The following is a 25375-nucleotide window of genomic DNA, read 5'->3' as shown; positions in this document are numbered from 1 at the left end:
TAGGGCTGCACTGTATAGTGAAGAGGATAGATGAGTTAGGAAATAATGAGACAGGATGCAGAAGGATGCTTACTTGCAGCTCTCATAGCACAGAAATCCAAGGATTCATAAAATCCAGGCATTTCTTGACTATATTTTGAGAGAATGAAACACACACAAGGTGTTTACGTATTTGTGCCTCCATGCTTCCCCTACTTGGATCTCGTCCTCACTCTTCAGCTCTCCCTACTAAAACCCCAGGGAGAGATGCCAGGGATGAGATGCATGAACAGACGAATCAGCGCATCACACATTTGCCCATTGGGACATTCTTGCCCAGTCAAGCATCATTTGGAAACAATGTCATTTACTCATATTGCTCAGCTATATCAGCGGAAAAAGAGCTTTTAAGGGACTGCATTGTTTCATTATATCACCTTAGAGCTCCATTTTACTAAATTAATATGATATTCTGCCTTATTGAATGCAGTTTTTCTTAATTGAGTTAACTTGACTTTCTCGTCTTTTCACTGTTGCAAAGGTTTGTGTATTGCTGTACGCTAAACACTGCACACTGGCTTTTTTCTCATTGAACCAACTCATAATTTTTCCTCATTTCCTTCATGTCATGATGCATTTTGTCCCTTAAAAATGAGCTTCACTGTAAGTTTGCCACTAAACTTTATTAGGTAAGTGAGAGTTTAAATAGGAATTTAAATACCCAGTCCAGTCCACACCTCTGAGGTTACACAGTTTGTCTTGTGTTGACTTTTCAGAGCATGAGGTTTTTCAGTGTCTCTCTTGTAAATCAAACCTTTAAGCCCAAAGAGATCAGTCAATAAGGGCAAGATTCAAGTAAACAAATGATCACCTATATTGAGTTCAGTTGTCATGAATAATCCATTTCATTGATATTTGCAATTATTTACCAAATTTGCCAGTTTGAGAGGAGAGAGAGAGATAGAGAGAGAGAGAGAGAGACAGAGACCAAGAGCTTAAGATAGCGAGAGTGAGTCATTGCGGTTTATGTCATTAGCCCTTCCCAGCAGTGAGAGATCGCTATGATATATTATTAGACAATAAATTTGTTTTACTACTAATTTTAACATTGTTCTTTGTTCCTATGCCAACTAGTTAAGTACCTGAACCAGTTAATTATTTTGGTTAATAACCCTGTTTGTCATTACATTGATTACACTATAAAAGTATAATAGTCTTTAACTTCTGTCACAGCTTCAGTAACACTTATGATCCAGTAGCCTACAGTCTGATCAACACACAGCCTGCAGCCTCTGTCCTCAGGAGAAACGCATCTTTTTGAAAAAACCTGCATTTCTCCTACAATATGTCATAGAATTGGCTCATTCGCACTATTTCATTTCCAATGTGGTTTATTTAATGGATCTCATTTTCTTGTGCATAAGAAACGATTATTAAATATGAAATCCATTATAGATGGTGTGCAACGACAACAGCTATGACAGTAGCACTATTTTTTTAAGGTGAATTGCACAGTTTGCACCTGACTGCATTTTGCACCCTGCAACGTGCAGCGTGAGTCACATAAAAGGGCCCTAAATAAAGCAGATGTATACATTACACATACATTTCATTTTCATGCTGGCCAGATCGATTATAAGTATCATAATTCAAAGGGCACTGCCAGGCAGAAAAACAGCAAGCAAAATACTTTTTAAATGATTGAATGCTGAGAAATAAATCAATATTCTGGTGTATAAAAAGAAGAAGTCAGATATATGCGTGGGGGGCCATGGAGATATTACCTCGGGACTTTAGTTACTAAGAGACCATTTAGAAGCCAAGCTTTTGAAACAGGGATTGAAAGCAGAAAAGATCCAGAGTCTATTTGAAAGGTGAGCAGAAGAAGAAAAAATCAAAAGAGGAAACAAAATCACAAAGCATGGTTAGTGGGAAGAAAAAAAAAAAATCTGATGCACTGGGGCCATGGAGATATTATGGAAATTATACTGGGATATGATTCCAAAAGATGAATATGGAAACAGTAAATGCAGAAGATATAAAAGAGAAGATGAAATGGTAGATGAGAGAATGAATTCTGATGTATGGGGTCCATGGAGACGACACTCAGACTCTGGTTATTTAGAAATGCTTTAAAGGTAAGAACTAGAGGTGAAGTGATGTGAATGCAAAAAATGCTAAGTGCTAGCTAATACATAGAGACAGTTTACAAAAGGCAAGATGGGAAACACCAAAGAATGGGGAGATAAAATAAAGCTTTCAAAGGTTAACGTGGCTTCAAAAAGGAGAGGGGGATAGGAGACAATGATGCAGGAAGTGGGTATTGAGAAATGGCAAGAAAGGGAGAGAGAATATTGAAGAGAGGAAAAGGGAAAGAGGAAGTGAGACGAAGAGAGAAGGGACAAAAGAAAATAAGGTGTGGGCAAGAGTGCTGCCATCCATTCCTCCTGCTCATTTGTCTAGTCTGTGTAAGTTCAGGTGTGTGTGTGTCTGTGTGTGTGTGTGTGTGTGTGTGTGTGTGTGTGTGTGTGTGTGTGTGTGTGTGTGTGTGTGTCTTATCTGTGTGAGTGTAGGTGTGTGGCTATCTGTGTGCATGTTAGATGAAAGTGTTGTGTGGTGTTTACGCTAGCCGGAGTCATGCCGCGAACAATAAGAATCCTTGATCATACATCAAAGACTTCACATTGACACACACACTCACACTCACTTCTACACACAAACACACACACACACACACACACACACATATGCTGCCTCTGAAGAAGGGGTGAGAAAGTTTAAACATCCCTTCACTGTGTTGTGTTCTTCTTATAAGTAGTCTAGGTGGCAAATACACACAACACAACTTATAGGTAGTCCACAAACACTTCATTAAATTGATATGTTTACACAAACCTAATGCAGTCAATCACGTATTCAGTGATTTATCAGCAAACACCAACACAAAAACAATTTAACTTTCACTGTACATCTCCTATAATACGACATCTGTAAATATACAGAGCTACTAAGTGATGATCACTTTATTTAAGGGACAATAAAGGCAAAAAGAAGAAAGAATTCCAATTCCAAAGATGACAATTCCTTTAAAGGGTCCTTGGTGAAGTTATTCAGAAAAGGTAATCTGTTATTATTTAGTACTCCCCTGAAATTTGTTTACAAATGGCTCCAAAGACTAATAACAATGATCTTGTCTTTTCAGTCCTCAGAGACCACTCAAGCACAGTAGCGTCTGCCGTACAAGGAACTGCTCTCCGGAGACTGAAAATGTGATTGTTATTAGTCTTTGGAGCCTTTTCTAAGCAAACTACCATGACCATAATCTTTGTGGGCGAAGGAATATGTCACTCAATGCAGTGGTGTGGCTCATTGACGTGTTTTTAAATAGTTTTTGGAAAACAACAGAGGTCTACGGCACAGAGGAATAAGACATATCAGGCTTTGGATACACATACAATACTTGTACGTAGGATGAGTTCATTGTTGGTTTGGCTCTGCACATGAGATTTGTTGAGAATAAGAAAAATATAGAAAATCAGCAGCCAAATCCTTTAACCTGTGTAGCAGCAGCTGATGTATTCTGACCCTTCTCTGTAACAAGACGTGCTTCTTTTGCCACCAGTTTTTTTCTGATCCAGTGCTTCAACAAATTACTTTTGATGTTTGCTGCCTCTTTATGTGATGTAAATGGGGGAAAATAATAAGAGTATCTGGACATCTCAACATCTCTAGCCTCCTCTGTTTTGTACATTGTTGCTTTTACTGTAAGAGTGCAGGTAACAATGAGCCAAGGCTAATGGTAACTGGGAAAAGTAATATGATTACCTTGTAGCCTCCAAATCTCTTTACACTTCACATTAGGCAGCAACCAAGATCAACCCTATAGAAATGTAGCACACTATTCTCTTCAACAGAGCATAAAATACCTTCAGCAGCCATCGAGTGTGAGGAGCCTTGATCCTCTGGCTGTCGAAGGTCAAAACGAAGGTTGAATCCACAGTATACTGCCACATAATCTGATTTAGTATTGTCGAAGGGCATTGAGCTCAAAAAGCCACCAGCCAAAGTGTAGTTAAAGTTTTGTTGCAGCTGATAAGTCTGAACCACTTTTGTGATCATCAGCGATGCTTCAGTCTCCTTTTTTTTTTTTACAGTGACAGATTCCCTGCTATGAATTACACAGCCTGGTGAAATGCTCTGGCTGCTGTGACCTGGTGACAAATGAATTAGTTACATTCCCTTGACAGAAATGAGACACATTTCAGTCACTCTAACAAGGTCCGGTCACTGTTGACATTGCCCATTGAGCTACTGACCCTTAGCTATGAAATTTAATTAACAGAAAAATGGGATGAGGATTTTTTTTAGACCCGTTGCAGTGTGTTTGGTGGCGATGTCACAGGGCTGCTCGGGCTGTACTGAAGTGCTGCTGGACTGACGCGACAACAGACAGATATGATTAAAAACGGCGCTGTCAGTGCCACCGGGCTTTGGGTTCGTCTCAACTATTTACCTTAAGTACCATAAAGAACTGTGTGTGATTTGCAATCCGGTGAGCCGTTGTTGCACCTGGACTGCTGGTTACTCTGGCTGAAATATAACCAGGAGTGGGAAAACAAAGCTACAAATCAAATGAAATACACATTCCCTGGGTCAGACTGCGTTTTATTGGAGTAACCTTCAAAAAGGCCACAAAAACAGCTATGGATCACAGGAGAAGTGAAAATGTAGCTCTTGAGAAAAGGTAAGATGGCCAGTTGCAAAGATTAGTGTAGGTGAACAGGAATGGTTCATACAGGAAAAGTCTTTATAAGAGCCTGTATGATTATTTACCTGAAATATTCTCTGACAGACTAATTCAGTCAAATCATAAATATAGCTTTGAGTGTCCTGCAGTGTCATACACACTATGTATAGACTCACTATGACGCACACAATCATGCACAATTTGTGAAAACTGTATCCAGGGAGTGAAGACAGTCCAGAGACTTGTCAGTGGTGACTGACTGATGTGACAAAGGATAGAGAGAGAGAGTGTGTGTGTGTGTGTGTGTGTGAGTGAGTGTCTTTGGTCTAATCCTGGTGATTCAGTTGTCAACAGCACATGCCAAAAACAGATGCTGCTTGGGGGTAAAATTCTTCTTTCCACCTACATATCAGGGTCCAGTTGCTACCAAACACCATAAAGTATGAAAACTGGCATTGCAGCCAAAAAATTTCAAGTAATACGCACTCTGTGTCACTTTAATAAACACACTCATACAGACACACACCCTCATATCCAACTGTTTAACTCCGTGCATTTACTGCTATATATCCTGCCCCCGCTTGTTTTAAAAATTGCATAGATTCCAATCAAACTTGTCATCACAGTGGCAACAGAATAGAAAACAAAACAAAACAAAAAAAATCAGTATAGTCAGGAACACAGCTTTATAGCAAAGAATGGTGATGAAGCTGAAAAAGGCTCAACTCGCTTTGTATGCACCTCATTCTATGAGCGGCGCAATAAAACAGTCAAAAACAAAAGTCTGCTCCCTGCTTAAGTGCTGGATTTTCAGGTGGTGCATTTTAAACACCCAAAACAACGGAGCCACCCGGCCCACCATCTTAATGGTGCACGATGCAAACAGCAAGTAGCACTGAACACTCACTCAGCCTTTTTCACTAAGGGTGTGAGCTCAGAAAGCATGCTGACTACTCTCAGATGGGTTTCAATTGCCACATTTAGGAAATATTCTCAACTGATTATGCCCTAATGAGCACAATGATACATGGTGAACTGCATTCATTGTTTTTTGTTTGAGTGAGAATACAAAAACCCATCAGATGTGCGCACGCATGATGATTCCACATCTTTGCACTGACTTGACAGCCAGCAGCCTTTCAGGATTGTCATACATGTGCCAAAATGTACATAGGCAATATAAGTATTACAGTAATTTCAATGAGGTTGGTATGTCAGAGCCACATGTGTATCTTAAAATAACATAAAAACATAGAATGTGATTATAAATGAAGACAGATTGTTCTTCTCTTCAGGAACTTGGCCGTTGACTGCAGATGGCTCCACGGTGCCAATTTATATCTGTCCAATTTTTGATGCAATTCTTATAAACAGCTTGTGAATGTGCCCTTTAAAACAAATTGGATTTTAAATGGGAAACAAAGTGCAACACATTGTCAAAACATGCACATTCAAAACAATCAAAATGAATGACTATGAAAAAGCAACTAATTTGCAATAATGAGTAATTGCGCTCATTTGCTTTCACCTCACCCTTGACATATATACACACACACATGCCCGCACTCACACAATAGAAAAAAATTATCATAATTTGTGATGTTAAGTGGCACATAATGGCACCTCAGGGTGATGCCACAAGAATGTAGAAAATATGGTTAAATCTGAGTTTCCCTGCAGTATGTGGAGACAGAGGGAAAGAGAGATTAGGCGGGGTTGTAATAAAATCAAGGATTCAGTGCAGTATGATAAAATTTTATTGAAATGTACAATTTACTAACTAGTATAAAGGAGAGAATTATGGAGATTTTCCTCCTCTCCAACTTTTTGAAGTGTTCGCCTTGAAGCTACTATACAGTCGTCTGATTTTTATTGGTCTCCTTTACAAAGAAGAAACAATGATAAAGAAAAAACAGTCAATATTTAATACGTTTTTACGCCATTCTTTTCCAAGTTGTATTATTTTTCGTTATTGGTTTTTTTTTCATAGCTTATTGCAAAACAGCTATTGTACATTCTGCAGAGACTTTTTTATTAGTATAAAATCCTAACAGGACATTTTCAGGCTAGCAATCCCATTAGTAACTACTTTTATGTCTCTTCCGTCGTGTCAGTATTAGTATTAGTGTTAGTATGTGTGGTACTCTTCTCATCAGTTTCTACTCTTCTCTCATTTTCCGTCTCAGCTGTGATTTTGTCAGAAATGTAATCTGCAGAAGACGATAAGGGACAGGCTGTTCTTGTGTGGGCTACAGGCACAGTTGATTTTTAATGTATTCAGTTTGGTTGTTTTTCAGTCACATGTGGGTGCATGTGTATTGTTTGGATGAGCGTGAAAGCTGGTGGTTTCTTGAGTTGCTTGTAATTATTCTCCCCCTGTTGTTTTTTTTACGTGACATGTTTCACACGAGAACATCAAAAGTTTCTCTCCGTTGCGCTCGCCTCTTACATTCCCTCAACGTACCCTCTCACTGCGCTCCCTCTCTTCCTCCCTTAAAGGTTTCTCCCACTGCTGCTTTCATTTTCTATTTTACATTCCCTTCCTCTCATTCTCACTCTCAGCTTATTGCTTTCATTTTTTGAAATATATTTTTACGCACTGTTTTCTTGGTGTGTATTATAACAGCATCACTCTCCCGCTGTCATTCTCTGCCTCATGTTCCTGCAGTTCTTCTGTGCGTTCTTTTCTTCCCTTCTCTCCCTCCATCCCTCCCTTCCTTCAGCCGTCCTTCACCCTCGGCTGAAAAATGGATGGACGGAACAAAGTGGTTAATGAATCAATGAATGATTTTATATGTGCGTATGTGTGTGTGTGTGATAGAAAGAAAGCGTATGTGTGTGTGTGCTGCGTACATGTGTCTGTCTCTTTGCATGTGTGTTCGTTTGCCGTGGACACGTGTTGTAGAGTAGTGAATGATTGTGTCTGTCATTTAGCCCACTATGGCTTATCACACTGTCAGACTTACTCCATTTAACAAATGTGTGTGTGTGTGTGGGTGTGACTTAACTCACTTTCAGGGACACACACCAGACTTAGGACCAGTTGATTGGGGACAGTTTGTGCAATTTGGGGATAAAAGCCATGTCTCCAATTGGTAGAAAGCTGATTGTTTGGGTCAGTGGTTAAATTTAGGGTAAGGGTTAGGTTTAGACAAGCAGTGGTTAAGGTTAGGGTTAGGGTGAGTCTGCAGGAAATGAATGAAAGTCTATGTAAATACTCTAAAAGTGACTTGAGTGTGTGTTTGTGTGTGCATGCACGCACATGCAGACCTGGCTCTGCGAGTGTGTGTGCGCGCAGGCATGCATGTGTGAAACGGGATATGAATTTCTCCAAGTGTAGAAATGGTTTTCTCTGGACTGAACACTATTTAAATTGAAACACTGTAAAATGTGATGAAACGCTGTAAAATACTGTAAAACCAAGGTGCATTCAATGTCCAATAGTTCCACGGTTCAGGCTCACACCATCAATCTACGGAGATGATCTTGACTGCTGCAAAATACACACATGCACACGAGCACGCTGAGGTATTTTCATACAGCTACACAAATTCACAAACATGCTGATTCATTGTTTTCAGGTATTAACACAAGCACACACACTGACCTTTCAATTCACATTGTTAAAGCGTGCACATGTGCATGCGTACACACACGCCACTTATTTGCTGATACACACTGATCTTTTGTTTTATGATGTGAAATGTGCACACACACTGCCATGGCTGCGTAGAGATGATTAATAGTCACTGCTCTGTTGGATAATGAACTGTAATATGTATGTTCATTTAACTGTGATTTATCTGTGTGTGTGTGTGTGTGTGTGTGTGTGTGTGTGTGTGTGTGAATGATGTAATGGTGATAGTAAGTATGCAAAGTGATTGTGCTGCTGCTTTTGAGATGTTTTTAGCTTCACACAAACTTAAAGTATTTCTAACTGGACTTTGTTTAAGAAATTCCGATTTTTTTGATCAAATAAAAACACAGTAATAGAGACAGATGGTTTCATATTTAAAAACGTTTTTAAGATTTGCATATACAGGATTTAATTTTTATAATGTATCTGAATTGAGTTGAGCACATGCACCGTGTAGCTGCTATATATGTGGTGCAGCATGGCGATGCCAGTCAATGTCAACATGTGGCAGTTTGATGGTTGCTTGGTCAGTCAGTCAGTTTACAGCGTGCTCTCTAAGCGTGTTCTCTAAAACTGAACTCTAAAGGTCTCTACATGATTATTACACTGTTTAGCCTAGCACGCCCCACCACACCCCTGCTCGTGCATTGACAGTGGCGTGCATGTGGTTTGTATGCAGTGGTTTTACTAGTTGGTGATTAGTTCTCAGTGTGTGCTTCAAAAATCTGAGGCAGTATATACATTTTATAGCTATGACATATCTATGGAGCATTCATTCTGTATGACTTCTATCATGGTGTTTGTGTTTTTTTGGCAGTTGTTCATAGTCCACCCCCACAGACTTTGCTGCCATATTTCTATTATAATCAGACAGCACTGCCAGTGTTCTTATCTTGTGCATTTGCATACACTGTAATTAACTATATGATCAATGACTATGTAACCATTAACTATGCTATCTGTGAGTGCTGCTATCTGTCTCTGAGGCCTGTGGAACATGCATTAATGCAGCAGATACATGAAAAAATGATTCAATGGTGCTATCTTCAACTATTTAAATGATTCAAACTGCACCTGGAGAGAAACATGTGAGAGGCATGTGAACCATAATTACATTGTTTTCAGTATTCTGAGCCTCATAGAAGACCTTTAGAGCCATATGTTGTTTTGGAAACATGGAAACAGAAGCACATCAGGTGTGTACAGAGTGGTTGTGGATGTTGAGCATGTGTCTGGAGAGGAGGTGGAGTGCACAGGGGCAATGTAGAGCATGTCTGTTAGAGTAAAATAATCTAATGCTCTCTGGTGATCTTTATTTCTTGAATGCTTTTAACACTGAATATAAGATTTGGAGCTTGTTGGTTCGCCTTTCTGCTATATTTCTGTTGTTTTTGTGTTGCAATACACTTCAGAAAGCATTGAGTCAATTTGAAAATCTGGGACACAGGGATGCTCCTTATTGGCCATGGAACAGCAGTGTATGTTATACTGTAGGTAGTCATATGCACACAAACACACATTGTAAAGACTGTGAGCTTATCACAGACACACATATGCACATACAGACACAAGGATTTGCAAATAACGACACACTCTTCACCACGGTTACCCATTTATCTTGTAAATATGTTGCAGCACTTAAGCACAGAGGGCTTAGTGCATGAGAGTGTGTATATATGTGTGTGTGCGTGTTTGCATGTGTGTTCAACTATACCGCAGAAAGCCCTAAAGGGACTGTTTATTTCCCCAAACACAGCATGTATTGATCCAGAAGACATGAAAGGCCCGCAAACCCACCCTGATTCATATACGCAAACACACACCGAAACTCGTTCTCGCTCACAGACACACACATACACACACACAATGGTGTACACAGGTCTACATGAAATTTCTATCTCTTACTTTATCTCTCTCCCACACACAACAATTGAAACCCACAAATTGAGCTGGGATGAGAGTGTTAGAGTTGAAATATGCGGAGGTTTAACAGGGCTTACATTGTTTTTATGGTTAAAACCCACAGAGGAACGCACATACACGCACAGACAGGTGGGCAGACAGAACAGGAAAGCTGGGGATAAGCCTGAGATCACACACACACACACACACACACACACACACATAGTATTTGTGGAGCAGAACAGAGCAGCGTCGAAGATTTTTTCGCTATGGACACAAAACAATGTATTTAATTTTGTGTCCTGTGTCTCTGGTAATGTTCTGCTTGTAAAGTGGAGTATTGCCCATCTACATCTCCACAAAAACTGCTCAACTGCTTTATCTCTATGAAGTCTTATTGGTATAAGGTGGTGTTATTGGCTCCTGGCTTGTTACTGTATTTGAGATAAAAATGCAAGTTTGTGTTTCCCCGCCAAGTCATTTTGTGGAAAGCAAAATATTATGATTCATTTTGGATTCATTTACACAGGCTCTTAAAAGTATGTCCTCACAGGGCTTCCAGAGGGTCCTCATCAACATCAGCAATAGTTTCATTTCACTCTAATTTAACACAGAAAACCCATAGGCCGAGTCTCACTGCTGGTTGTTCCAATTGAAACTTTAATTTCCTTCAAGACTGTAAATGTAACGTGATCTCATCTTTTCATAACATTGACTAAATATTTGGGTTTTAAATGGATGCATTTCCAGAGTTCCATATGAATAAATCTTCAGTTTTTGCAGTTTTGTCCAATCAAAACACACCTAACTTTACACCAGAAGAACACCATATGTTGTTAGTTATTAGCAGTGCTAAAGTTAGCCCATGGAGATTCTTACCTCTAGTAGCACTATGGAGCAGGTGTTTTTAGTGGATCAACACTTTTTTTTAGACCTCATGGATACAAACAGTGACTCCTTGGTGAGTAACACTCTTTCTTTCTGATCATCTAGCAAATGAACGTTTAGGTTTGTGTGTTTGGCTAAATTCATTTTAACTGTCAAATATTTAGTCTTTAATTCAGATTGTGTTGTTGAATAGGTAAACCTGATGCCTTCATGACCCAGTGATGAATCTTGCACCTGATTTCTTTTAAAACTATATATCAGGGGTTCTGTTTCACACAGGCTTTGCCCCAGGACAAACTTTAGCTAACTGCAGAAAGACTCATCCTGATTGGCCAAGCAAGTACATGTCATTGCATTATTCATTGTGTTAAGCTGTAGTCAGACCATAATCCATCTAGTAAATTTACTTCATGTGGTATGTCATGTCATGTGGTAAAGGTTATTTAGCATGGCAACAGAACAGTCCAGAAAATTGTGAATTATACAGTGTTTTATAAAACTTCACTTAACCTCTGTCACTGTCCTTGCACTCAATGCAAAACAAATAGCATCTCTTCCTCTCTGCTGTTGGTATTACTTCACTGTGCAGTTATGAAACAAGAATATAAACTGATATTTCCAGTATGAGAGGTGAATCTTTCCTCATCTCTCAAACCAGCTGGACATTGGAGGGCATCACGATTTCGTGAGTTAAAATTCAATTACATTGAACTCTGTGCGAAGGGAAGGAGGCGGGTCAATTTGTGACTGGAAGTTAATGTGTCTTGTCCCGTTCCCTATAGACATGAATGGGAATTTAATCTCGGTCTGACTGCACCATTAGTCTTCAAAGAAGAGTGGTCAAGCCCATTGAGCCTATTTGAGGGTTTCATCTGTGATCATAGAGGAGTTACAATGAGCCGTCCATAGTACCAGTGTGTTTTCTGTTTGTTATTTTATCCTTCACTTCTCTTGACTGTATTGACCTGGTGTGTCAGGAACAAAAATCAGTCCCTGATCAGATGGTTGGCATGAAACCAGCAGAACTCTGGAATCTGCACAGCTGAATTGAAGACTTAATATAATGTGGTAATGATAAAGAAATGTTTTGTTTTGTTATTATTTTTGTTTTGTTAGTTTTGTGTTTTGACTGCCTTTTTATGTTTTTCCTACTGATGGTGTCTAACTGCAGTCCCGGCGTCCTTCAGGTATTTGTTCCTCCTAGATAGTTAATGAGCCACATTTAGTCTCCGATACAAAGTGCGGCTCATTAACTTCCAGGGAACAAAAACCTGTAAGACATCTGCCCTTGACAAACAGGGCTTGACACCCTTTAACAAGATTATTGGACTTTAGACCAGTATTTACATCATCTCATCTAAGGAGAAATTTCAGAGGAGAAACTCCAATCTGAGCCTTTGTCATGAGTCAAGATGATCTGATCATGTGGGCTTAGATTCATCTTTAATCACCCTGATAAGACTACTGTGATATTAGGGATGTTCCTATCAACTAATTTCCCTGACATTTAAATGGAAGTTTAAACCTCAACTAGTCAATTAGTCTAAAAGTAAGAAAACACTCAGAAAACAGTGAAAATTGAGCTCAATTCAATCTATGAGGTTACACATTGTCCGAAAAAATATTCTGTATATTATAGGGGACATTTAAAACCATTAATCACATTCTTCAATAACCAAACCGTATTTAAAATGCTGATGAAATGTGTGGCACTTTGCGCCGTGCATTATGAACATTGGACATTATCCTACAAAACATGACAACAACTCAGTAAATAAAAATTAACAAACAAACATTTATTGAAAGCAATATTCAACATAACAAAAAATCTTTAGGAGACATGTCTGATTATCACAACAGCATTTTCATTGAGTGAATGCAATCGAATAGTAAATACAGTAAAAAAATAATAATCAGTCATCAGAAAAACTGCCAATAATAGGCTTACAAAAAATAACAAATCGGCCTACTGATCAATGTGACAGTTTTATTAAGCTATTCAACAACATGGTAGGCCTACTTACTCAACTGACAGAACATTTTTGTTCAGCGAAATCAACGTCAACATGTTCGGGTGAAAGGCGAGACCTCAGTTGATTAACAATAAGTCCAGCAGCTGAAAAAACTCTCTCAGCTGGCACAGATGTTGCAGGCACAGAGATAGCGACTTGTAAGCCAGCATACTTGTGGGAAGCATTGCGTCTTCCCACACTGCCACACATGTGGATCTTCGTTGGGTGGGATACACGTTTCCATGCAGTAAAGCTTCAGCTCATCTTATCCATAGATTCTCTGCGGATTAAGATGAGCAGATGTGTACATTAATAAAATATTATTATTAAGTTTAACCGACTAGTATTTCCGGTGCTGATTAGCGAGAGTAGCAACTGTTAATCGACTAGTTAACTAATCGTGCACATGACATAACTCACTGATATTTTCACAACCAGTAGACATGTTGTCATGTCTAACTTGTCTACTAAATGAAGCATGCAAAGTTGCTTGTGTCGGATTACTGGTACTGTGTACAGATACAGACCTTGCAAACAGTGCTGAGCTACTGTGAGCAGCTGTGATCAGAGCTCATGCTGATTATTACATCTGCATTTCATGTTGAAAGTTATGTAAGGATCTGGGCCAACTGTAAAAAGCACCTGCACCTCTTCATCTAACCACTTCAACTGTGTGTGGCTCCTTTTTTTCTTCTTTTTGTTTGAAACTAAACTGCTCAGCTCAACTGCTTCGCTACCGTGGAATGTTTTTTTTGTATTTCCAGCCAAAATTTCATTGTTCTTTATAAGATGTAACATTAGCCATCTTTGCTCTCTGATCCGCTCTCCTTTGTCTTGCTTTGTCAGAGATGTCATAAAGTCTGTTTAGTCCTTGCAATGTTTCAAACCGACTTCTTGATGTTAGCTAACCCCGATGGCATTATAAACACTTTCACAAGGCCCACCACCGCTTTCACATTTATTGTGAAGCGCATGCAGAAAGTGTTGAGATAGTATCGGCGGCAGCTTTCAACCAAGCAGAACAGAAAACAATGGGGCTCCCGCTGTGACAGTGTTGCTCTGGTGACAGAATGACTGCTCGAAAATATTGATAAATAAGGCTATATTAACACAGGGGATTGTGGTAGAGCTGAAAATCTAGGGACAGCGTGTGAATGTGTGTGGCAGAAAGACCGGTGTGAGTCCTAAACAAATTCTTTCGTGTAAAGGATCAGACATTTTCCCCCGAGTGCACAGATGCCAATATCCAAAGACAGCAACATTTTAGAGTGGTGAGGTAGAGTCAGCAGAACCTGCCTGTCCACCTGCACTTACAGTTTGATTGATGTCACTCCGGATCATGGGGGTTCCAGTGAATTTGGAGGTCCTGACATCAGTGATTTATCGTGAAGAGTGTTATCTCAATTATATTACCCCTTTCGTGCTTTATTGCCTTGTGTAAGCGTATTAACAGCTGGCAGACAAAAAGTCTGTGATACGCATCAGCTGTAGTTAGCTTTACTTTGAGTGACATTATTAGGATTTCAGATTTAGCATTAGTGCATACTTTTACAGGTCATGTTTCTTGTGGAGTTTGTTTGGTCTTTGGGCACACAGATTTGTCAACTTTTTAGTAACATTTGTTGTCAGTGACACCTTTAATTTCATATGAGTGCAAGTCTGTCCATTCAGTTGTGAAGGAACAAGTGTCATTTTATTCTTCAGCTATGCTCACTTCCAAGTGAACAGGCAAATGTCGGATTAGGCATGTCACAGTTGATTGGTCCATAAAATTGGTCCAAAAATGGCAAAAAATTTCGTTCACAGTTTCCCAGAGCCCAAGGTGACATCCTCAAATGTTTTGTTTTGGCCACAACAGTCAACAACCCGAAAATATAACGTTTACTGCAATAGAAGACTAAAGAAACCAGAGAATAGTCACATTTGAGAAGCTGAAAAAAGAGCTTTTGGACATTTTTTCTTTAAAAATGACTCAAAACGATGAATCGATTATCAAAATAGTTATTTTAATAACTTCATTTACTATTAACTAGCTATTATTATGTTAACTATTAATTTAAAAGTTGGCAACTAATTGATTTATTAATTAATGGTTGCAGCTCTGCACACAGTAAAAGGGAAGACACGATTCCATAACAGTAGAAACAATAATCTTTGTCTTCCATTCACAATATATTGTACAGACTAAGCTATCCTCTTTCATTTGGACAAAAAAGAATAAAAATATATTGCATTCTTCTTGTCTTTTATCACATTGAAGTTTATCATAACTGAAAGTATAGAAAATATACAGCTATTTAGTGACACATACTAAATAGCTGTATATTTTCTTACTATCTAATTTATATACACATTGGTTTTCCCCATGAGCCATGATGCAACCTCTTACACTTAAAAAACATCAATAAAGCATTATATTGTGTGTGTGTGTGTGTGTTTGTGTGTTTGTGTCAGTCTGATGATATATGGGAATAGTTGTGACACCGAGTTTACCCACGATTCCGTGCTGCCCAGGGGACCATGAACTGTCACCTACCAAGGAAATTGACTGTTTTGCACAAATGCACAGGCACACACACCGACACACACGTACACATGCATTAGTGTATGTATACAAAGAGACCGAGAAATATGCATCTGCTCACATGTATATGGTAGACATAGAAACAGACTTGTCCTTACAGATATACAAAGATAAATACACAACTCATACACACGTAAACACAGAGGAAGACAAATGGATTCACACATACATGCTGCATGAAGACAGACACACACACATACACAAGCCCATCCATCCATTTTGTATAGTGAGTTGACAGATGTAAATGTGCCCAGAGGACAGCAAGACTAAATGAAGATGCATTAGACCTTGTTTTGTGTGTGTGCGTGTTTGTGTGTGTGTGAGAGGGACAGAGAGAGAGAGAGAGAGAGAGAGAGAGAGAGAGAGAGAGAGAGAGAGGTGCAACAAGCAACAGGGATGGCAATGATTAATGTCTATTTAAACATTCAAGCAATGAACACTTGTGTTCCTATTGTATTGGTTTGTTCTATTGTGTTCTATTCTAAGCATTCGTCATTAGTTTCGTAACTCTTGTCTATTCTGCTTAATTCTGTAAGGCAAATAAGTGTATTCGTAATGTCCAAGTATCTGATCTCCGATCTGTTTTTGTCACTGTCAGTTGGTGAAAGAGAAGGAGATTTACTTGGTGCTAGAGCCAATCCTGTCTCCTAGAAATTATGTCCATATACAACTAAATTACAACAGCAAAAACATTTTACTAGAAACATGATGCTGGCTGAATCACTACACATTTTTTCTCAACATAATGAGCAAATGTTGTTAATTAGCGAACAAAATGAGTGAAATGTTCAGAGACAACGTACCTTGCAGTGTTTCCCCTAGGTTGACTGCTTTGGAGCGGCGGCAGCATGGGGGGGGGGGGGGGCATATGGAAAACTCAAGACACTAATCAGCCAGACATTTCTCCGTTCTCTGTTAAAGAACGGATGAGATTGACACTAAAATGACAATGGCTGGTCCATCTTAAAAGTCAGTCCACCTTAAGTGAGCCAGGTCAAGTCAAGCCAACACGTTGTTGCTAACTTCGGGGCTAACCTCGGGGCTACAGTGACTTGAAGCATAACATGTTTATTCACATTTATACATCACCACAATCTTTCACCAACTATAAAGTCCCCTTCCACTCAAAATATGCTTTGATGTATGTGCAGAGTTTGACACTGGAAGGTTGTTTTCACATTCATCTGCTGAAAGTGGAAATTTCCTCTGTGCTCATTGAAAATCTAATTTTTAGGGGTGGGCCTATGAGCATGATTTGTGACATCACAACTAGTTTTGAGGCCAATCATGATCCAGTATTCAACTTGCACAAGTGTCATGGGGAAACTTGAAGCCTCCAGTTCACATACACTGAGAATGGACTTTACAGTGAAGTAGGAGATGTCTTGTGTCCAACAGTTAAATTTCTGAAATGAAATATATTTGCATATTCATAGATTCTGGAATTTTTAATAAAGGAGAAGTAGTAGATGTCATTTAAGGATTTTAAAGTGGCAATTTTACTTTTTTTGTTCTAAGCAGAGTATTTTTATTTCAATAAGGAGAGACAAGTGAATGAAATAAAGATAAGTGGTTATTATAACAGATGATATAGTGATAATTAAGTCTTGTCAAGAAAGTCTTTGGCACTTAGACTCTACAGGGAGATTTTTGGGGCACCAGCCCTGAGCAGCAGCAAGATAAATCCCCCCATGGAGTACAGACACTGATAGTGATGGTGGTGGTAGCTGATGACTCTGCTGAAACTGATAGGCAGATTTGGATGATGAAGTGATGAAACTGATGAATCTGCGAAGACTAGGCAGCAATGGGGAGGTGGAGGGGCTCACATAACAGCAGCATGAACACACTAGAAGCGGAGAGAGCGAAAGGTATTTAAAAAGACAGAAGCAAGATGATAGGCAAACAATGGAGGTGTGTTGCTGTGCTATTGGATAGATGTGACCAGCTGATGTGAACAGCTGATAGCTCAATTGACAGCCATGGGAAGTGACAGCAAAGGAAATTATGAGTAAGTATGCTTGAGAGATGTGAGAAGTGAGATGGTATGAAAAATATACAGGTCTTCGCATGCAAAAGAACTTTGGCAAAGCTTCATATGTCTTAATACAGCTAGAGCAGATCTTTAACCAAAGTGCTTTTGTTGTCTAAACCTAACCACACGCAGGACTCAGGATGTGAGCTTCCAACCCGACCTCCTCTTCCCTCCAACTTCAGAGCTATATATAAATGTTGCACTTCATTCATTCGAACAAAACGATCATGCTTGCTACAGCAATGTAAATGGGAAAACAATTTAGTCGTATATGAAGGTGACATTGTTGCAAGAGCACATATTGAACGGTCTTGTGCACAGGTGTGCGTGTTAGTATTGATGAGGCAAGTGATGTTATTTCCTCTGTGTTTTTGTCCACTCTGATACACCGTAGCCTCAGGGCAGACCACTCTTACTATGGGAACTCACAGCCAGGTCAGGGTTGTCATAGCAATGATGACAGGAAGGGAAAAGATAGAGCAGGATGTGTTGGCAGTGCTCTTTGCAGAGGACGGAAGAGAAGCAGTGGGGGGGGGGGGGGGGGGGGGGGGGTATTGATAAGGGACAGTGGGAATGGATGAGGTTTTTTAGAGATTTTGAGGTTTTCTGGCAGAATGAGATGCTATTTTATCTTCCACTCCCCTTTTCCTCAGGACTGTCTGTCATAGTGAAGTGTGGGGACCTTCAGGAGTTATTGTGGAGGTCTCATGGAGCCTTAAGTTAAGTTAAGTTTATTACTTAGGAAAAAAAAGAGAAGTTAGCAGGAAGACAGACTGGCAGACTGACGTTTTGTTTGCTGACTAGGTCTTTTTATTCATGCCATTTTTGTGATGTACTTAATGCTATTTCATTTCAGTAATGCTTTTCTCAGAGAGTAGCACAATTAAACTGCTGCTTCACTGGCTTCTTTCATATTAACTAGATAGTTCAGGCCTCAAGTACAGTATGAATTAGTCAGGAGTTCAAGCATGAATCATATTTTCTGGCCTCATTAACTTTATTTATGATGATAAAAATTTAAGTTTAAATTATACACAGAAATGAACATTTAAAGAAGTAGAAATACATGTTGTTCTAACTTGCCTTCAAACATCTACAAAATATTTAATCTCTTTGCAACTTTTGAAGCTGTGATGTGTCATGTTATCAGTCCCTTCATGAACTGCTCAGTCATTTAGTTTGAAAGTGAAAAAAAAGTCTTTAATGTGATTCAAAGAAAGAAAAACAATACAGTAACAAAGCCATTAGGCATTACTGATGCAACAGTGCTTTAAAAACAGCATTATATTGAATTTATGTTTTGGAGCTTTTATAGTCTTGGGACTCAGGATTATAACTTAAGAAGATAGTTGTACTTATTTACTGATTTAGGCTGAACTGAAATGTACATATTTGAATACTACTTTAGTGCAGATGTTCCTTTTAAGAGCAAATAATTGTGGATGTGCATTTTGTCCTGTTTTACAGAGGTTGACTGTTGTTTCCCTGTTTGTCCCCTGCAGCACTCTGTAGCCTCAGGCCAGGTCACTGTTTCCATAGCAACCACTGGCCAGGAGAACATTTCCCAAAAGCGTCATTGTGTTATCATTGTTGCACACTCCATTAAAATAGCAACTTTTTAGGGCAAACACAGAAGTGTGCTCTATGGCACCTGTAACCCTGATGTAAATTCTACAACAGTGCATCACACACAGACTTGTTTTCAGTCACTTGTTTCAAATGTCTGTTGATTCACACTGTGTTCCCAAGGCCTGGAAATCTTCACTTATAATTCTTGTTGAAAACATCAAAACTACTGGTTTTACAGTAAATTAGTAATCTCCAGCAGCCTTGGCAACTATTGTAATAAAGAGTCTTGAGAGAATAGTGTTAGTCAGCAAGGTACAAAACAAACTTGACCCGCTGCAATTTGCATAAAGGAGGAGGAGGAGCACAGAAGATGCTCTTACGTCTGTGTTACATGGTATTTATTGTCATCTTAATCAACCAAAGTGATATATCCATGTTATGTTTACAGACGGTCCATCTGCATTTAATACTATTAGACTGTAATTCATTTGATGTTTTCAGTGTAAATTTGCTGATGACACTGCAATTTTTGGTTTGATCACCGAAAATGAAATGGACTTCTGTGGATGTGTGGATGAGTTTATTGATTGGTGTCAGGCCAGTTTTCTTTAACTAAATACCAAGAAAACTAAGGGAATCATTTTTGATTTCAGAACAAGCGGAAAGATACTGGCTCTCTTCTATAATTCATTTTTGGAGAACATTTTAACTTTATGTTGTATTACTCAGCACTTCTCATCGTCTGTAGTAAGCAAAAACAAATTCATTAAGATTGTTTATATGTCTAGTAAGATTGTGGGTCAACAACAGCACAGTATGATGCTGCTTAGGGAGTCTCGAGTGGTGAGGAAAGGACAGGGAATCCTCAGTGATGTAACACATTCTCTGCAGACCATCCATGCATTTTGTTGTACTTGATTTTTGATTGTTGGAGATGTAGTTGTGTAGCACTATGCTGTTCTTAATCATAATGTAATAAACTAACTAACTAAGGTGAGGAAAAAGCAAGATTTCCAGCTGCTGTTAGGTTGTGCTTTAAGTTGATGCTCATGCTGATTAGCCAATGGGCTTTAATGATGGTTGGATTCCATTTAGCTGCTTCAGTTTCACGGTCCCGGTACTGGGACACTTAAATAGAACAGAGCTATCATTAATGTTATTAGTAACACCTGTGCTTTTCCTACTATGACAAGTCAAAATGTTTGCTGTCAAAAAGACCTAATTCAGTTACTAAAAACAAGAAATTATAAAAGCGTTGATACAAATATAATTAAATAACATCTATTGGTGTAAGCCTTGAGACTTTTATCTGTATTATCTATTATCAGTGTTTCTTTTTATCATAGTCAGAGATGCATGGAACCACTCTGATAATTACTCTTTTTAGAATAAGGTGGACTTTAAATAAAAATGTTTAATTTTTTGACCCAAGATCTTTGTGATAGTTGTTTTAAATCAACATTCTAATGCATAAAACTATCTATCCATTCCATTTTTAGCTTCTTTAAAAAAAAAGAGAGAGAAAGAAATGCAGCTGTCCTTTTCCTCAGAAACTTCCTTCAGCCCATCTGGGGGATTCCTAGTCCAGCTGGGAAATGTAATTGATCCAGCATGTTGCCCTGAGGTCTCCTCCGAGTCACTCTTGCCCAGAACACCTCAAGGAGGCAGTGTCCTCACCAGGTGTCTGACTGCTTTAATGCAAAGGAGCAGCAGCTCATCACTGAGACGTCCACAAGTCAGTAAACTCATCCCGTAGACTGAAACTTAATCTCAGCCACGGTATCCACGGTTTCATTCTTTTCTTTCATTACCCAGAGCACATGACGATGGATGAGGGAATGAACAAAGTTTGAAGGGATGATGTGAGCTTTAGTTTATCTGGTAGCTTTCTTTTCACCATCTTTACCAAGCGTTGCATCTTAACCCTGCCCCTTGACTTGCAGGTGCCTAAAATAGTCCTTTGCCACTTTTTTCTCCCTGTGGCTCCAATGTCTTTATGGCAGATGAGGTTCTCTGATATTTTAAAATCAGTCATAGTGGTCCATAATGATATATTTCAATGAGCAAATGGTGGCTTCTGTATTTTCTCAAATAAAAAGATGGTAGTCAATTAAAGGCTGGGTCTCTGATAATGGCTGGTGGCATGGTCGAGACAAACAAATAAAGGCCGGCCCCAAAAACTCCTGGTGCCTGTTATATAATAGTGCATACCAGTTAACCATTACTAGCCATTACCTGGATGTAATTCCAGTTCTATAAGTACATGCATAGCCCTCCATTACAGCAAGAGGAGGGGGACGGAGGAAACTCATCATTTAAATACAGGTATAACAGCACATACTTTAATAATGATGATACGTGATCATGGGTAACCAGGGTAACTTGGCTAAGCTGGCAAGCATACATCCATGAGCATGCTACAGCTAAGTGGTGCACTGCCAGAAAATTCCAGGTTGGACTCAAGCGCTAGAATTATTGTTCCGCATGTCGGAATAAGTGAATTACTGGAAATACAGTAACAAAAATTTAACAGAGCAAATGGAAGCAGATTAGAAAATAGGTAAACTTTGCTTTAAATGAATTCAAACAGGGATAAAGGCATCTTACTAGGCTGTCTTGTCTGCACAGTTGCATCACTGCTGTTAATAAGTGAATGTCAGTAAGTTTTCTACAGCCTAATTGCAGCACACTAAATTGGTAATTATGAGAAGAACATGCTTATGGCAAACTTCTGGCAGCTCTTGGCACCCCACTGCTGACCTTCTACTGAGAACATTGGACTGTTATTGATCTGAATCTTTATCCTCATATTAAAGGCTTCAGTTCTGATTTCTTTCACCTCAAAAATATCTAAAGAATAAGATCATGTCATGCTTTAAGTGACACTCACTCTTAACTCATTCAGGCTTACCTACAGTACTACTACTACATAGCCAGAAAATGTATAGCATAGATAGCTCTCATTTGTCCAAAATGGATCCACAAGACTGCATTTTAAAACCTGAAATGAGACATGATCATATTTCCACCAATATTAGAGCATTTAAAATTCAGTCTTAAAAGTCAACCGATTTTTTTGAGTTCAGCTTAGTGTGTGTTTTGTCTCGAGGCAAACCTGATCTGAGTCTGGTAATTGTGGACTAACAATAACTCCAATCCTCACCAAGCATTAGTTTTAATTTAGGAATAGCATGGGAATTATAGAGGTGGGGAGGGGGGCTGAATGTTATATTTCATTTTAGAGAAAAAAAAAGTTGGAGACATTTCCTCCAGACAGCTGTTCCAAAGAGCACATAGTTATATATCAAAACAGGTTAATTACCTCAGTAAATTAATCCAGTGCTCATTGACTTGCAGAAGACAGCTGTGTGCAGCATGTCTCTCGTTATATGGTACCTGTAAGCTCTTTTACACACAGCTGAGTTGGCTTTTACATACACTGCCCCATCATAACTAAACCATTTATATGATGCTTGAGTAGCTTCAGGCATGTTGGAGGCCTATAGAGGACTGTATCCTCCAGGCAGATGGCACGCTATGTGGAGAGATGACATTAATTCACTAATAACTACAACAATCCACATCGGTTCTCTTTCTCCAACCTGAGACATCAGTCCTACAATCTGGTTTTGACAGCTAAATAAAGCCCTGCTATAGACTGTTGTCCCCTGCATATGGGCACAGCACATTTTTATGACCCATGGCACACACAAAAGCACATCATTTTATCCTGGCCTAACTATTTGATCTTAGAAAAAGCTGTGTCAGTCCTGCAATTGAATAGGTAGAAATTTCAAATGTTACAGAATATGTGAAAAACACACCAGAACAAGGGTGCAGCAGAGGCAAGAAGCAAGAGAACAGAATTGAGGTGACAGTGCCCTGCTCGAGAGAGAGGGGAGCAGGATTGAAGTGCAGAAGCAAGTTTTAAAAGCCTCATGCATGAATCCCTCAAGCTTCAATTTAATAGGTTCTGTCTTGAAGTAATGATTCTCTTTGCTACAACATTGTTATTGCCAGCAGATAAACCTTTGTGCTTCGGGTCTGAAAAGGTTGAGAATCATTATTTGGTAACTAACTGCTCTTAGTATCCCAGAAGAACGGCACACAGACACCGATGCTGTGGTTTGACTACTCAGAAATAACTTGACAGGTAGATGATTGCAACAAAAAATAGCTTTTCACCTTCAAGTACTCACACCAACTTCTTATTTTTACAGTTATTAGAACGTACCTAAATTATATAAAAATGTACGTACTCTTCACCACATGAATATTGTTCATGTAGTGAGCTTTGTCCAGGGGACTTGTTGTCGCCATGAGGTTGCCAGGAATCTCTAGGCAGTCATCACTCCCGTAGTCTCATACACAAGTCATTTTTACACTTTGTTTTTTAATTTTTTTTTTATTTGTGAGCTTAATCTGTAAAACGGATTTTCTTCTTCTTCATATTGACTGTACAGACATTAGAGTGGTATTGATGTGCTCATCTAACTCTTGGCAGGAAGCCGAATAGTTGTACTTATTGCTTCAAGTTCCTAAACTTGCTGAAGCATCATTAAAGCTGCACTAATCAATGTTTTTATACTGACAATGAATTAAATGACTGTGTGTAATGTGAAATGGACTGCTTGTAGTGATGAACCCATATCAAATTATCACCCAACTCTGCAGTTGCTCTCAGGCTGTTCTCATCAAAAAAGCACTATTAAACCCACTGTCTGCTGCCTGCCCAGCACCAGACGACAGACAAACTAAGTTAGCAACTAGCTGGTGAATATATTTGAGCACTCTGCAGCTTAAGAGTCAAATATTTCCCTCTGGAGCTGGTGGTGACCAAACTGGAGCTAAAATGAGAGTTAATATCTGTCTCACATAATGTTGCTCCATCTCTGCTGGCAATAGGCAGCTGTTTACTAATACATTCGCCATAACAACTTCATACGTTGATAATATAACAACTCAAATAATATCTTGTGTTTACAGCTTGTTCAGCTGCCATTAATTATCAATTATTGCTGCTTTAAAAAATTAAAATAAGCAGTCCATCTGAATGAGTATGGTTGTACATGATCCAAAATAAGCAAATTGGCATATGGTAAAAAAAAAGAACCTGTATCATAACTTAGCTGGTAGCAGAACATTCTTTTTATTAGAAATGAGCTGCTCTTTTCATCTAAACAAACATAACAGAACGGGTTCAAGCAGAGCAATACATTTTGAGTTTAAAAAAATCAGCCATGTTCAGTCTGTGATTCTGTTCCATGTCTTTTGGTGTATACCTGGTGATTCTGCGGCTGCTGATTTTTATGGTGCTGGCCATCACAGCATGAGGATGTTGTATATTAGCGACCAATATTTCTTGGTTCCATAGTCAAGCTGGAAAGGCTGAGGAGAGCTGGTGTTTAACAGAGTGTAGCTGCTCCAGTGATTACTCTGTTTAGCAGGTGATTGATGAGAAGCACTGCTGGAAATGTCACTTGCCCTGCTAATATATTTTCACCAAGGGAACATAGGAAAGGAGGTGTTAATACATTTTAATACGTTTACATCGAAGGAGCGGAACAGAAATGCAACTTTTTAAGGGGTTTTTCCCGTGAAATCTGTTTTAGGTCTCAGCTTACAACTACAGGCTACAGAGCTGTATGTAGATAGACAGTTTTTGTTTTTTTTCTAATGCAGTGTTTGTTATTATCCATACACACCCAAGTTCTAATCGATTGGTGTTGTTTACTATGTAACTTGTGATTCTACAAGCCCTGGTTCATTAGGCTGTGGTTTATTCTATGGCATTCTCTGTGTTGTAGAACAAAGTGAAGTCTGTACTCTGATTGCCCTCCTTCACTGGTGATCGTTGGGAATTAATGCTGGAAACATCACTGGCTGGCACACTTAAAAGGAAAATCCAACATCCAGAATTGTCAAGCAGAATTCGGATATGTTGTTCTCATTATCTTGGACAGTGCAGTCACTATTTGAGATAATAAACAGCTCTCTGTCCCAAAGCAATAAATGCAGGAAT

General features: G+C 39.0%; 1 protein-coding gene across 1 annotated transcript in view; it reads left to right on the top strand.

Annotated features, from left to right (window-relative positions):
- The first annotated feature begins 21717 nt into the window (after positions 1 to 21717).
- Positions 21718 to 25375, top strand: part of csmd1a (CUB and Sushi multiple domains 1a) — a 52247-nt gene continuing 48589 nt past the window's right edge. Inside the window, exon 1 of the mRNA XM_067598552.1 lies at positions 21718 to 21730. Within this exon, the coding sequence (XP_067454653.1) occupies positions 21718 to 21730 (13 nt within the window). The remainder of the gene's footprint in view (positions 21731 to 25375) is intronic.

Source organism: Thunnus thynnus, chromosome 1 (assembly GCF_963924715.1).
Source record: "Thunnus thynnus chromosome 1, fThuThy2.1, whole genome shotgun sequence".
NCBI classification, from domain to species: domain Eukaryota; kingdom Metazoa; phylum Chordata; class Actinopteri; order Scombriformes; family Scombridae; genus Thunnus; species Thunnus thynnus.
This window is presented reverse-complemented; position numbering and strand designations above follow the sequence as displayed.